The sequence below is a fragment of the Echiichthys vipera genome (assembly GCF_963691815.1).
Source record: "Echiichthys vipera genome assembly, chromosome: 18".
In the NCBI taxonomy this organism is placed as follows: domain Eukaryota; kingdom Metazoa; phylum Chordata; class Actinopteri; order Perciformes; family Trachinidae; genus Echiichthys; species Echiichthys vipera.
In genome coordinates this window covers 19,162,025-19,177,564 of record NC_139843.1, presented here as the reverse complement: position 1 = coordinate 19,177,564, position 15,540 = coordinate 19,162,025, and the positions used below count along the sequence as shown (strand labels likewise).

Below are 15,540 nucleotides of genomic sequence, written 5' to 3'. Positions count from 1 at the left end.
CACATTCATGTTGCTGATTCAACAACTTTCTTTCACTTTTTTAGTTCAGACACAGGGTGAAGTTCCAAGGTATGGACATCCCTTCTTCCAGGTCCTCACAGGAATCTCGTCTCTCCACCCTGTCTTCCACCCTTCCCTCTTCCCATTCTCCTTCCCGGTTCTCCTCATTTTCATCCCCCAGCCCCCTGTCCTCGGCTTTCTCTATGAGATCTGAGGATTTGTCAGTGTCCGAGCCTGGGTTTGACATCCAACCCCACCTAGACCGCCTTCTGCCCTGTGTCAGTGCACTGCTGTCTCGTTTTGATCAGGTCAATCAGATAACTAAGGACATTCACAACCTGGAAATGAAACTAGAAGAGGCTCGGACCAGGAGGAGGAAGAAGTGGATCAGTAACAAAGGTGCAGAAAGATTTGAAGAGTCAGCAAAGCCAAAGAAACTGGAAGGAGAAGAAGGGGAAACAGAAGAAGTTCGACACAGGAAGATAGGTTTTCTTTACCCCAAGCCACGAGTCTCCCTTCCATCCTCATTCTCTTTCGATCCCTCTACACTTCACTCCTCAGCTGCATCAATCTGCAGCTTTCCCCGTACAAGAAACACCTACTCTGAGTCTGAATCAGTGCCATTTCATACCAAGCATACTTCTGAAGCATCCAAGCTTGGAAACGGTGGTTTGTATCCTGTAGAGTCTCCTGGATATGGCAGGTTCCCCAGGAGAAGAGCTTGGCATTCTGGGAGCTCTCATTCAGCTGATGCAGTCCAGAGGGTCTCCCAGATCCAAGGGGGTGTTGCTCCATGTAGCAATGGAGGAGAATATTTGGCATTCACCAACAGCAGACCCAGGAGTGAAGACGGGGTAAGAAGGCATATCAGTGACGGAGTGCCTGTGAAGAGGAAAGCTTGGACTGAGCAAGACTGACCATGTGTTGACTCTGGAAGTGAACCTAGTTGATAGTTTTAGATCTGACTGGGTTCTACAAAGCGCCAAAACAGATGTCCTGTATTTGTTACTTTTTGAGCAACACCGGTGTGATGACTTTGTTAGCAGCTTTATTGCCATATTAGTGTCGCAGTTTTAGTTCTTTGCCTAAACAAACACATGACCTCCCAAGTAAACACACACAGGATGTGCTGTTTGCCCCTTCCACCACTACTGAAATGTGATCTCCACTGTGCTTCAGAAATGTAGCTTGCGTGGAGGCTGCTGCAGTACTTGATCAATTAAAGCGCTAAGCTACTAAGAAACATTTGATTCAGAAAACATCAACACTGCTGAGAAATGTAGTTAAATTAGTAGCATAACTGAAGCGCATTACTGCCTAACACTGCTTAATGCTAATGCAATAAGTTGCATGTGGCTCAGTGACGTCTCGTAATGGCAAATTATGGTTGGAGATCGTACATCCGACCAGACAGGCGAAATGTCTTCTGTGGTTCTGTCAGAGAAAGAGTTTGAGGGTATGTTGGCTTGGGGCTTGAAGTCCAATGCTTTTTAAAACAAAGGCTGTTTAAATCAGGGGTTTGGGATTGAAAAAGGTGGACATCTACCAGTCAGAGTGAATCAAATGAAAGTTGCCATTACTGCTATGGCCAAATCCCGCATTTTCATCTCTACCCATATCAGGACCAGCCTTATGAGACCATCCTGATCTTTCGAGCTCCATTGTATTTTACTCACAGATCAGTCTGGTAACGTGCAGCTAAGGGAAATTTAGAGAGGTTTTCCAAGCGACCGAACTAATCAGCACTGGTTTTAAGAAGAATAGAAGTGTGATAAAATGAGAAGCGACTGTTCAGTGTAAACAACATGGCGGCTTTGGTGGATGAGATGAGTGCAGCACAGCTATCGAGCTCATTAGCGCTTTTTTCTCTTGAATCCTTCTGTTGGAATATGGACCGGGCACCTGAAATTGTGCCATTTATCCATAGTTCAAGTTACCGACATGTTTTTTACTTTCTGAGCTTTGCACGTCGCTATTAGTACGTCATACACTTCGTTGATGTGATCGGTTGATTTGGCCCATATGTTGATGGTAGACAGATGGTTTATCCAATCGGCAACCAGTATTTTTGCACCTTAACCAAAAGATCTCCAAATAAGAGTTCCCAGATGGATATGCTGAGCAAATGTGAATAATGCGAATCATCTGGCAGAGTCAGGTTATATCAGGACAATAATTGAGGATATCTTGGACTATGCTGCATTGACTTTGACCATTCTCGTAGGTCCCACAAACATGAAAATAAGATATTAAATTGCTGGAGTACCATTTAAGATATTCCTCCATACTTAGTTCATGGCTTATCACCCTCACCATTTATGGACTGAAACTCAAAAATCAATCAATCAATCTGGAAGCTTTGAGCAGAAGTAATAACATTTTCCATTTTGAATTTATCACTGACTAGTTCATATAAAAAAGTAGATTCAAGCACACTTTACTTACACAGAGGACTTTTATTGAATCAATCTGTCAAACTTACTTTCCCTTCTGGTCTCTATGAGTTCTTTCAAAAATAAATCTGTGTCTTGTGTGCAGGAATTTCCTTTGATACAATATACTGATCCCTTATCCGATGCAGGCATATAAAGCAAGCATTTTTTCAAACCACTGTAACTACTTAAGCCAAAAAGCCTGTTGATCAAACACATGAGGACAGACAAGTGTTGGTAGGTCAGGTCCTTATACTGTGAGTAAAGGAAGAGAGAAGTAATGAGTAATGAATGTAACAGTTGTTAAAATTTGAAGTTACTTCATGAAAGTTCTTACTGTTTTTGTACATAATATTTTCCCTTTCACAACCAGACACCTGTATATGGAGATTTATGTTGACATAGTGAGACACTTTGAGGTTATTTTACTCTACAGACAAAATAAAGAAAAGTGACCATGTTCTCTGAAAGTTGCTGGGTTTCATTTCTTCAAACATTTTATCGAGAATAAGAAATCACTGTTCTACTACAACAGTACTGTGTGCACTTGTGTTTTTATAATTGTGTTTAGTTTAGATAACATACCTCTAGGAATATTGTTATCAGCAGTAATTCATTTAATTACCTATCTAAAGGAAATGACCTTGATATAAGTGTAAACACATGATAAAGTAGCGAAAACTGTGACTAAGTGGTCTACGGCCAACACACAAAAGAAAAAAAACATTAAAACATACAGATTTAATAGTAGGGTAATAGGGCATAGAGTGTGTATATGCTAAGGCAAATGTTTTAAATATTTATACATTTTTTAAATGATTAGATTATAAATAATGTTTTAATTTATACATTATTTTGTGTAATGGTTAAATGACTCACAAATTAAAATTTAAGCAGCCGGTGTGAACTGTAGCCTTTACAGCTTTATAAATATGGATGACGAGGCTCCAGTTCCACCCATGGAACAAAAATGAAGCCAAAATATCCTGGATACAGGTGCAACCATGTTTTTTTTTGCCACCAAAACCTGCTCAGTAAAGGGTCACATGATCTCCCATCCAAGGAGTCCCATCCATTCACCCCGGTTTTTGTAACTAATTAAAACCAAACTTGAAACAAATGAACACTTAAACAGACATCAGCATTATTAAAAAAATGACCTACAATTTCAGAAACCATCTCTGGAATACATTTATTTGAGGAGTGCTTTGAGTTTTTGGTTTTCACTACTTTGTGGAGCTAAAAGGTTGTCCATCTCCATAAATAAGTCTATGGTGTGAACACATTAGAATAAGACCTCCGCTCTCAGTCCTTGGTGCTGAAATACGCACCGAATAGAATCTATGGAAGGTGTTTTCACTGCTCTCAAAGTGGTGTGTTAGACCTTTATTCCAACATTAAACACTGTGAATGCCACTGAGAAAGAGCTACACAGTATGTGTGTTAAAACAGTTTTTAGTCCCATAGTAAGTCCTAGATGTCATGTCACATTGACATACATTGGCTTTTGCTGACACGGCGCCCCTGGTTCTGACACCGCTTCTCCAACCTCATTTCGATTTTGGAGCATTACATGACTCAGCGACCCAAGATGTGTTTTCTGCGGCAACGCAGTCCTGACTACTTTGTCTTCTCTGTTGAATGAAAACTCAATGAACAAGATAACTGTAATTCTGCAATGCTAAACAAAAACATCGACCACGGCCAACAGCTATGCTGCTATATATCTTTACCAGTGTGTTGTGAGATATTAAAAGTAAGAAAAATAAGGAAAGCTATATACTGAAGTGCAGTTATGCAAGCTTTATCCAAAAAGTTTGTGTTCCTTCCTGCGATTGTATAATTGACATTGCCATGAGGTCAACGATTACTTTTTCCATTACTTATCTTTACTTATCACTTGTCTGTGTGCATTGCCTTATCATTGCGTAATGGTAAAATGTCAGTCCACCTGTATAAAAGAGGATGCATGCCTGTCTGTCAGCATCCAGGTTTTGGAGTCTACAGGTGAGTATACTACAGGATCATAGACCTACCTGTATCACTATTGCACTATTTTAGTTTCAGTGGTTCTCTAATGTGATCGACCTTGGTGACGTGAGCTTAATTCTTCCTTACTGAAATACATTTTCTTACACAGTTGACAGCAAAGCAGAGACAATGAAGTGGGCAATCGTTGTGTGTGCCATGGTGGCACTGTCTGAGTGCCTCATCCAGTAAGTCCGCTTTAACACTAAAACATATTCCTGTTTCTGTTCTATTTGATTATTTTCTCCTACTACCTAAATTGTGTTAGCTTCCCTGAAATAACAGCAGACATATGGCATTTTATTTAGCAAGTGTCAAATCTCTTTGCTTGAACTCAAGAGTAAATCTGAATATTAGTCAAGGCAGCTGGAACAGGTAAATAATACTCATTAATGACTACCGGAGGTTTATAAGGAAGGCTACCTGAGCAAAAGCAGGTCAATAAAAGGCTTCAAAATTTGGTTAAAAAAAACAAATTTGAAGTTGCTCCCTTTGTCGACACCCAGGGTCCCTCTGGAGAAGGGTAAGACAGCCAGGGAGACCCTGGAGGAGCAGGGTCTGTGGGAGGAATACAGACTCAAGTACCCATACAACCCCATGGCCAAGTTTGACGAGCGCTTTGCCGTGGGCAACCAGCCCATGACCAACGATGCTGATGTGAGTAACAGCAGGTAAAGGTTAAACTCATGACAAACAGCTCATTGTGGTCATGAATAATCTTATTATGTCCTCTTCATCCCCAGTTGGCTTACTATGGAATCATTTCCATTGGAACTCCTCCTCAGTCCTTCAAGGTCGTCTTTGATACTGGCTCATCTAACCTGTGGGTGCCCTCCGTCTACTGCAACAGTCCAGCCTGCAGTATGTAAAACTATACATAAACATTTTCCCACTTTTACTATTGATAGATGTTGGACTGGTGTTTATAAACCCTTTGAAGAAAGTTTTCCATCTTATTTCTTTGACTCTGAGGTATTCCCTACATCAACTGTTTACACTAGTTATTTCTTAGCTTCAGAAATGATTACAAGATTTTACAGTTAGGAATAGGGCGGTGGATTTTGAGATGTCTTGCCTGCCCTGACTGTAATCTACAGAAGTTAATACAGAATGATACATAAGTCATATGTCAGCTGACCACCAAGGACCCTAGGGGAACCAGATGCCCATTCGCGCTGATTATTATTGAATAAAGGAAGAACCAGATGATGCCTAATCCATATCCCTGTGGTTATGGTTAGGTATCCAGAATGAGTGGTTAGGGATAAGGCTAACCGCTGGATAAGGGAATAAGAACCTGAGATAATTATAGAATGCTAAAAGGAACGAGTGCCGGGTCCTTCTTCTTGAAGTCAATGGGTTTTTAATACATGAAATAAGGTCTATGGTTTTGTTCTATGACATAAAATGCGGTAAGAAAAATATTTCATTCTTAAATTTTGAAGCTTATCTTCAAAAAGTCGGGCGCTAACAAGGGGCTAAATGACACTACAGAGGCTGTCAGGGAAGTTTAAAGTCACCTTCAGTTTATTGGTGGTTTACAGCCTAATGTAAACTTTTTACTTCTGTAGACTGTATCTATGCTTCTAAAACCACAAAAGGGGTGTTTTTGGAAGCATCTGTGAAGATTTTGTTTGTCACAGAGCTTCTTTTGTGCAATAATCCAAAATCCAATGGAAACAATTCCACTCACTTTTGTTGAAGGAACCAAAATACATTAAGTGAGGGAACCAGGGCAAAATTCCAGGTTGGCCTACAAAAATCTGTTATCACTTTAGGCTGAAGACCTCATCTAATGTAAATATTACAAGCATAGAGATGCAAGTACTGTAGGCTTGGTGTTTAGCTATAGGCCTTTTTAACCCTTTAGGCCAGAACAGAGGACCTCAAACAGTCGATTAGTTGTTCCAATGTCTAGATTACAGACAATAGATTCATATTGGCTCTTAACTTTTACTCTGAATTGCATCATTAGCTTCACTTTTGACAAAAAATAACATCATAAATCTATCTTTATCTGTCCTTTCTAGACAACCATGACAAGTTTAACCCTGGCAGAAGCAGCACCTACAGACAAAACGGTGGTGCTCTCAGTATCCAATACGGCACCGGCAGCATGACTGGTTTCCTTGGATACGACACTGTGACGGTGAGAAATAGAAGTATATAATGAACATTTATTCACAATTTTTATGCACTGATTATTATTTTGTCTCAACATGTTCAAGGGATTCATTCACAATTAACTTTAAATGGAAAAAGTAATTGCCCAGTTTGTAATTTGAAAGGGGTTTTGAATGCCTGGGTTGTCTATCAGGTGGGTGGGCTCGCTGTGCAGAACCAGATCTTCGGCATGAGCCAGACTGAGGCTCCCTTCATGCAGTACATGCGTGCCGACGGTATCTTGGGCCTGGCATACCCACGTCTGTCTGCTTCCGGCGCTACACCCGTCTTTGATAACATCATGAAGGAGGGCCTGGTCAACCAGGACCTCTTCTCTGTGTACCTGAGCTCGTAAGGACAGACGTTTGCAGTATCCTACTACTTACTAATACTGACACAACGACTGATTTCTAGAAAGTTAATCAGTAAGTTCTCACTTTCCTCCGTAGTAACTCTCAGCAAGGCAGTGTGGTGACCTTCGGTGGTATTGACCCCAACCACTACTATGGCTCCATCTCCTGGATCCCCCTCTCCAATGAGCTGTACTGGCAGATCACAGTGGACAGGTAAAGCCACAGTGAGAGCATCACAGGTCTCCAGAAATGTTTCCAAACCGAAGTGTTTCTGTCGGCAAAAGTGTGATATCTGTCTGATGCATGCTGTACTGTGTATCACTTTCAGTGTTACTGTCAATGGTCAGGTTGTGGCTTGCAATGGTGGTTGCCAGGCTATCGTGGACACTGGCACTTCTCTGATTGTTGGACCTCAGAGTAGCATCAGCAACATCAACCGTTGGGTGGGAGCTTACAGCCAGAATGGAGACGTAAGATCCAAAAAAGACATGCTGGTTGACTGGAGGACACTCCTGTAGCCTCACATTAAATACAACTTAACTGAGTTGAAAAATTGAACAGAGACCCAAAATTTCATATAATTTTGCTATTTTTTCTCTCTCTCTCTCTCTCTCTCTCTCTCTCTCTCTCTCTCTCTCTCTCTCTCTCTCTCTCTCTCTCTCTCTCTCTCTCTCTCTCTCTCTCTCTCTCTCTCTCTCTTCTCTCTCTCTCTCTCTCTCTCTCTCTCTCTCTCTCTCTCTCTCTCTCCCCCTGTGCCTCAGTATATGGTCAACTGCAACAACATTGCCCAAATGCCAGATGTGACCTTCCACATCCACGGACAGGAATTCACCATCCCAGGCTCTGCCTACGTTCGCAAGGTAAGTTTTTGCTTCCCTGCCTGACACTTTCTCACTAACAGGAGATACTCCGTTTGGTATAGGCGAGGGATGGCGCCTGGTTAATTGGATAATTTCAAGTCTGCAGTGCATTTGTGAAAGGGGCTATTTTCTCAGCTCACTATACGTAATTCCTCTCCATCTAAAATTCTTCTCCTAAATCCCTCACACAGTCTCAATACTTTGGATGCCGTACTGGCTTTGGCAACGGAGGAGACAGCCTGTGGATCCTGGGTGATGTCTTCATCAGACAGTACTACGCCGTCTTCAGCAGAGCCCAGAATATGGTGGGTCTGGCCAAGGCCAGATAAGCAACCTAAAGTCACTTTCCCTCACCTTGAATCATTCATGTACATCTTAATATTGTTATACTTGGATTTCCAATTTACCTGAGACTCAAATTATTTCCTTGTCCTATAAATAATGTAATTTCCTCAAAACCAATAAAGCAAGTTAAATCACTATGACTGTTGTTTTATTAAACTGCACAACAAATACTGTAGATATGACCCTAAATCTGTGTAAACAGATGAGCTACTGTAACATATCATTTAACATGGCAACCAGAGAACACCCTTTCGTGTGAAGACATAACATGCAAAATATACACCAAAGAATGCTAGAACACAATGTTAAAGTGGCAGAAGTAAAGAACAGCGATAGAATAAGCAAATGAGTAATGTCAGCTATACAAGCCTGTGAATGTTCTCATTCGTCCAGGTCATCGTTATCCTCAAAGCAATTTCAGTCAAAAACAACTGGACTGGTTGTTCAGCTATACAGTAGTAGTTTGCCAACGGAGGACACAGTACGCCATTGGTCACAGTGGCACACTCCGGGTCCGGAATGTGAAGCTAATGCAAAGTGCTTTAAACTTGCATTTTCCTAATGGGTTTATGGTCTCAGTAAATGGTTTAGAGTCGTCTTCAATTCAGCATGATGTTCATTTTGTAAATTTGGAGTAAAATAGACGATAAAACAGCATGCAACTGACTTTTTTTTTACCTGAAAGATCTTCTGAATCTCACGGGTTGCAATGTCCAGTGAAAATATTTTATCTGAGAAAAGGCCTATAGCGTTCCGAAACCTTTGTGGATAGTTAGGTGGCATATAATGATTTTTATATTACAGTATTGTTAGACTTTTATGCCAACAATCAATGAAATAAATAACAATATAATTGAACACAGCCGAATAAATAAAACACGACATGAACCTGAAAACATACTTTTAAATAACATTTTAGAGATTTTTAGTGTCTGAAGGGGAGACAAGAACTCAGGACCTCAGTATTTCAAAAATCCTACCTTTTTCCTACGGCGCTGGGGCCTCATGTACTAAGACTTGCGTGGATTTCTTACTGAAACATGGCGTACGCTAGAATCCAGAAACTGTCGTAGCACAAAAAAAATCAGGGGCCTCATGTACTAAGAATTGCGTGGCTTTCTTACTAAAACATGGCGTACGCTAGAATCCAGAAACTGGCGTAAGCACAAAAAAATTCAGATGTATCAAAGTGTGCGTACGCATGGATCCAAGCACTTTTCCTTTGTACATCCCAATCAACGTGGAATTGAGCGCACATGTAGAAGTGCTAAACTCCTCCCTGTCCACGCCCCCATTTAAATATGCAAATCAATGTAAATAGGGCCTGCACCGGGGATTCCTTCTCTGCACCATCAGATTTAAACGATGAGTAAAGGTAAGAAGCGCAACTTCAAGGAGTCTGAGCTCGAAATTTTATTAAATGAAGTGGAGACTGTTGAGATCAACCTGCAGTTACCTCCCCGGGTCCGTTGAAATTTAAAAAAAAGGTCCGTTGTGAAGGGGGAGGTGAAGCGGAGGATTTCGGCCCACCGCCGAAGCATCAGCGCAACGGGCGGGGTGAGGAGGGGAGGAACTGAGCCCCTTTGATCAGAGAGAGGCGGCTATTGTGGGGGGACACAGCTCTAAGCGGAGTTGTTGGGGCCCATGAAGGCGACACAGATCATCCTCAAGGTATATGTGTTAAACTCAGAAATGTCACTATACTGGTCGTACAATAGGCTGCTCACATTACACATGCTCGTGCGTTAAGTTGCCAGGATATAAACACATTGACTCATGTTTAATTACTTCATTTTTTTATTATTATTTATCAATAGAAGTTGAACCAGGAGAGGGCTCCTCCCTCTGCACCGTGCGCCCTGGCGTCTCAGACAGCACCTCCACCGGCACCTCGCACCCTGGCTCCTCCATCAGCACCTCCACCGGCACCTCGCACCCTGGCGTCTCCACTGGCTTCTCCAGCACCACGCGCCCCGGTGACTCCACACCAGCTGCTGTCGTCCGCCCGACTGGCCGTGTCCTTTCACAAGCTGTGCTGGAATCACAGGAGGAAATAGTGAGAGCAATCCGTGGCGTCAGTGATCGTCTAGATCAAATTGTCAATGCACTGGGAGATATTTGTTACGCAATAAATGCGTAATTGCCTCTTTACATCGTTGAAATTAGATGCTGCCGGGCCCGTATCGCTGTGCGGGGTGGGTCGAGGTAGACGGGTCCGGCACCCGGTTCCGGCACCCGGTTCCTCTGGTGGGGGGATGTGCTCTGGCAGTGGTATGCCATGGCATTGTGCCAAGTTGTGCATGACACCACAGGCCAGCACGATGAGGCACACCTTCTCAGGTGTGTACAGCAGCAAAACAAATACACATATTTGAATGCGCGTGCCCAAACAGGCATTGTGCTGGTTTAAATTCGGGGCGCAATTAAAGGGATAAATTAGTCACTCATCGAGAAGCACCGTGCCAGCCTCCAATCTGTTTCCAACCATGCTGAGTCATGCGTTGAACCAGGCCACCTTGCCACAATGTTGGTGAGCTGCATTTGCGCATCACATATTATTTGAACATTTATTGACAACCCCTGGCTCCTGGCTGTGTGTTGTTCTAGGGCTGACCGCAGCTCTGCGCACAGCTCCGGTAACACTGGCCGGCAACCTGAAACGACTCATGAGCCAGTTGTCGTCATTTTCCAACAGCTCTTCCTGTTCTCTAAACACCCTCTCACGTCTGATATAACCATTTGCGATGTCTTCTAACAAGGCCAAGGCTGCCATTGTTAATGCCATTTTTTCATCACTTTGTGCATGCTTTTATATCCATCCATATGATTGCAAACACGTGTGTTAATTGTCCATTAATGTGTCTTTGATGTGCACATTACACTGAGGATGAATTGTTTTCACATAATTAACAGTTTCCCAGCATCACCTCTAAGTGTCGCCAACGAAACAATAGCTGTAGAAACGTGCGTACAACAGCCATGAAGCTTGCGTGGCGCACCGCACATTTCCACGGTCATTTCACTTTTGATACATCTGAACGTTGGCGTGGAAAAAATGGCGTACGCCACATTTTTGTTTCGTACGCAACATTGATACATTAGGCCCCTGAACTCCACAACATTCCTCTCTTTAATCTGATCATACCAGGTATGAAGCTGTTCTTTGGCTGCTCACATAGTTACTGTATTAAGAATACACAGCACTTTGCCCAGGTTTGAATGTGTACGGGTCAAGTACATGAAAATGACGTATTGTTGCTGTCATGTGAGAAACATGTATCTCCATAACACATTTTAATAAGCCTTTTTCAGCGTTCTGACTCACATACATGTTTTTTTTTCAGATTTGTCAATGGGTTTTAAATACTAAAAAGGAAACAATTGGAGATATATGGTTTCCTTGGAAATTTATTGAAACAGTGCTATGGCGTGTGTGTGTGTGTGTGTCTCTCTCTTTTCAAGGTAGCCATGACTCAATGAGCTATGACTTGGACATCAACTCCTCAATAATAGAACCCGACAGACTGAAGAGCTTGAGCAAGATTTATTGTGCACGTCAAATAGTGTATAAATGGGCGATGACTCAGGTAAATGATGACCTGCCAGTACTTTTTGCATATAAAATAGAGAGGGGAGTGTTTGTTTGACTGTTATAATGGCTTGTGTTGCAAGAGGATACCATCACAAAACAGCTGGATGCAGGAGTCCGCTTCTTTGACCTGAGGATCGCTCGCAAGGCAGATGATAAAGATCCCACAAGGCTTTTTTTTTATCATGGGCTGTACACAAGGTCTGATGTGGAGGTAAAGATGGAAATGTCATACATATTTAGGAGGAAATCAACCTTTGTGGATCGTTAGGTCGCATATCATGATTTTTATATTCCGGTATTTTTAGACTTTTATGCCAACAATCAATGAAATAAATAACAATATAATTGAACACAGCCGAATCAATAAAACACAACATGAGCCTGAAAACATACTTTTAGATAACATTTTAGAGATTTTTAGTGTCTGAAGGGGAGACAAGTATCAGTATTTCAAAAATCCTAGCTACGGCCCTGGAAACTGTAATGTTGCATCAGTCAGTAAAGAGATTTAAAAGAAGTAAAACGAAAGAAAGATTTATATAAAAGAAAAAGGGGTACGACTGTTATTGAATGGGCAACAAGGGCCCACAACCACAAATATACAAAAAATGACCACAAAGAGACACAAAATGACCACAAAGAGACACTAAACATCAACAAAGAGACACAAAACAACAACAAAGAGGCACAAAATGACCACAAAGAGAAACAAAACAACAACAAAGAGACACAACATGACCACAAAGAGACACAAAATGACTACAAAGAGACACATGACCACAAAGAGACACAAAATGACTACAAAGAGACACTAAACAACAACAAAGAGACACAAAACAACAACAAAGAGGCACAAAATGACCACAAAGATAAACAAAACAACAACAAAGAGACACAACATGACCACAAAGAGACACAAAATGACTACAAAGAGAAACAAAACTACAACAAAGAGACACAAAATGACCACAATAAGACACAAAATAACACCAAAGAGACACAAAAGGACCGCTAAGAGACACAAAATAACAACAAAGAGGCATCAAATGGTAAATGGACCTTTACTTATATAGCACCTTTCTAGTTTTCTGACTACTCAAAGCGCTTTCACAGTGTTTATCACTTTCACCCGTTCACACAGAAATGCACACTGATGTCAGTGGTCATCTACATACCATCTAATCTAACCATTCACACCACATTTACACACCCATGCCCTTCACGGGGAGCAATTCAGGGTTAAGTGTCTTGCCCAAGTAGACTTTGATATGCGGACCGAACCGCCGGTCTCTTGAATGGAGGGCGACCCACTCTGCCACGGAAGCACAGCCGCCTGACAAAGAGTCACAAAACTACTACAAAGAGACACAACACAACTCCCAAGAGTTACAAAAGTATTACAGTCACAAAATGACAACAAACAGACACAAAAACACAAATATGTAGGCTATAAGAGCAGCAAAACAACAACAAAAAAGAGACAAAAAAACCCCCCACAAAGTCTGTGTCTTGCTCCTACTCTGTATGTAAAATGGTAGGGCCTTTTTGCCCATAGGCACAAAAGAGAAGATATCTATATTTTATGCCAACTGTATTAACAACTATCATTCCACCATTGTGATCAGAGTGTTCTCAGGCTCGTAAACGACTGGGCAGAGAAGCACCCCCAAGAGATCCTCATCTTGGCTTTGTCCCACTTCAAAGGGTTTAACAAAAAGATTAAAGAGCAGCTCCATGGCCATCTTATCAGCTTCATCAAGACGTTGTTTGGTGCCAAACTTCTTAACAGGGTAGAGTATACTGAGACGTTCCATTAAGATCAATAAGTCTACTCATATATAATTAACATGAGCTTATATACTGTATATGAATAAAATATTTCAAGGTAACACCACGGGACCCTTTCCCTACCCTGAAAAGGTGCTGGGACAAAGGAACACATGTCATTGTTTCATATGATTATCCGGCACATCAGCCTGAGTTATGGAGTAAAATACCTTATTAATATGGCAATAATATGGACATCACAAAGGTTGAATCAGAACTTTGTCGAATTTTGGAGACGGCAAGGCCTGTTCAATGTGAGTTTTCTCTTTTCCTGCAATAAGGGGGTCATCCAGTGCATGATTACAGAAATGGCCATGAAATTATGGCACATCTTTCATTTTCATTGACCTGCAGGTTTCCTTGTGTGTGGTCTGAACCTTACACTGCCAGAGGATACCAATATACTCTGCTACATACTCCGCCTTTGGAACAACCTTGTCAAGGAAATACAGAGGAGTCTGCCAAGGCTGCTGCAGTGGGTTAAACAGCAAGCTGGCAAAACACCCAGGAACATTGTGGCCTCCGACCTGGTGACCCGTGACGACTTTGTCTCAACGGTCGTCCAGCTCAATATGTTGAAATGTGTAAAGCATAGTTAAGTAGAAACAAGTTCTTTCTTTCTTTTTTTTTTTTAAATAAAATTACGTTTCTACTTTTCCCCTTTACAATAAATCCACTTTATTGCTACATCACATGATACATTTACAATTTCTATATTTTTCACTTGTTAATTGTTTGTTCAATTGGTTTACTGAACTACAAGTAATGGTGTCTTATTTGCACAAGAACATTGATTATATATGTAACAAAATTTTTTTCTAAATAGTGTAACATCATATCATAAAATGTATAATTTCCCCCACTCTGTTAAGGAACACCACCATTGGATACTTAGACTTTACACTCTTGTTGAATTGAACAAATCACAATAAACGTTTTAATGTGTCACACGTTATCAAGTTATGAAGTAAATAGATTAGTTTATATATATATATATAAATTATTTTAATAAAAAAACTGTACCCTTAACGTTACATGGTTTGTTAGCTGGGACCTGTGTTAATAAATGTATCATTTTCAAATAAATGTACCATCTAAATGTTTTTGAAGCTTTAAAAAGTAGATTTTCCATTATCTTATTTAAAAAATAATAATACAATAATAAACACACACGGATTGTTTTGAGTGACAGTGGCGCGCTATCGTGTGTCAACTCATGGTATTGCAATAAAATGTCCATGTCTCATGCATGGAAGTTTTGGCTGATATGTGTCAACAAAGTAGCTAACGCTAGCTTGCTTAAATAACTAAGCAACACACTGGTGGATTAGGATGATAAGGCTAGCATGGCGTCGGTCGGCGTGCAGAAATAGCCGCGTGGAGCCTGCACGCATTTTAACTGCAGCTTTTTGGGGAGCGGACAGTCCACAGCAACACTCAGGGGGCAGCATTAGGGGTTTCAGACAGAGTCCTCACCCACCAAGTGACGGGTCACCGCTCCACCAACACCCCCAGCCGGCCTACTACTTCAGGTAAAGCCACCGAGGCTAATAGGTTGCTAACACTGGATGTGTGTTATTTTGAAAAGTTGCAGTAAACATGTCTAATTTAGCATAAATGAATGACACGCCAAATGTTGATAATGCTGCTTGCTGCGTAGTTGCCGTGAGGATAGTGGGCGTGCTTTGGACGAATAGACGAGTTAGGCGAAACTCCAATAGAAAATCAGTCAATTTAATATTTCCCTAACATTATCTTTTGTCAGGAGACATGCTCCTTAAGAAAACATATATAACCAAGGTCCAAATACTTCCTTTTAAAATTCGGCGTAGCAACTTAAAGTCAAGCAGCGCTTATTTAAAAAAATGTAACGTTATCAGCTTTGCTAACTGGTGTCTGGTGTCTCCAACCAGCACTCTGCTAACGGTAACATCTAAGCT

The 15,540-nt window shown here is 41.3% G+C and overlaps 3 protein-coding genes and 1 pseudogene across 4 annotated transcripts in view; all 4 read left to right on the top strand.

The window, feature by feature from the left end:
* pkd1b (polycystic kidney disease 1b) overlaps window positions 1-1,101 on the top strand; it is a gene marked incomplete at its 5' end in the record, with an annotated part of 30,919 nt that extends 29,818 nt beyond the window's left edge. The window contains one exon of the mRNA XM_083933120.1: window positions 45-1,101. Coding sequence (XP_083789246.1) covers window positions 45-917 — 873 coding nt within the window. The 3' untranslated portion in view covers window positions 918-1,101. The remainder of the gene's footprint in view (window positions 1-44) is intronic.
* A 3,491-nt stretch (window positions 1,102-4,592) lies between these two features.
* Window positions 4,593-8,165, top strand: LOC310961004 (pepsin A-like; the record flags this gene model as incomplete). Its single annotated transcript, XM_083932915.1, has 9 exons — window positions 4,593-4,648; window positions 4,967-5,117; window positions 5,204-5,321; window positions 6,491-6,609; window positions 6,778-6,974; window positions 7,073-7,189; window positions 7,305-7,446; window positions 7,738-7,836; window positions 8,028-8,165. The coding sequence occupies 9 exons, from the start codon at window positions 4,593-4,595 to the stop codon at window positions 8,163-8,165; spliced, it is 1,137 nt and encodes a 378-aa protein (XP_083789041.1).
* Window positions 8,166-8,890: 725 nt separating this feature from the next.
* Window positions 8,891-14,199, top strand: LOC310960793 (PI-PLC X domain-containing protein 1-like; annotated as a pseudogene). The gene is made up of 9 exons: window positions 8,891-8,897; window positions 9,999-10,157; window positions 10,789-10,817; window positions 11,284-11,329; window positions 11,644-11,768; window positions 11,856-11,984; window positions 13,399-13,563; window positions 13,674-13,854; window positions 13,955-14,199. The product of its transcript is annotated as a PI-PLC X domain-containing protein 1-like (transcript).
* Window positions 14,200-14,877: 678 nt separating this feature from the next.
* Window positions 14,878-15,540, top strand: part of spata20 (spermatogenesis associated 20) — a 45,437-nt gene continuing 44,774 nt past the window's right edge. The window contains exon 1 of the mRNA XM_083933060.1: window positions 14,878-15,132. Coding sequence (XP_083789186.1) covers window positions 14,933-15,132 — 200 coding nt within the window. The 5' untranslated portion in view covers window positions 14,878-14,932. The remainder of the gene's footprint in view (window positions 15,133-15,540) is intronic.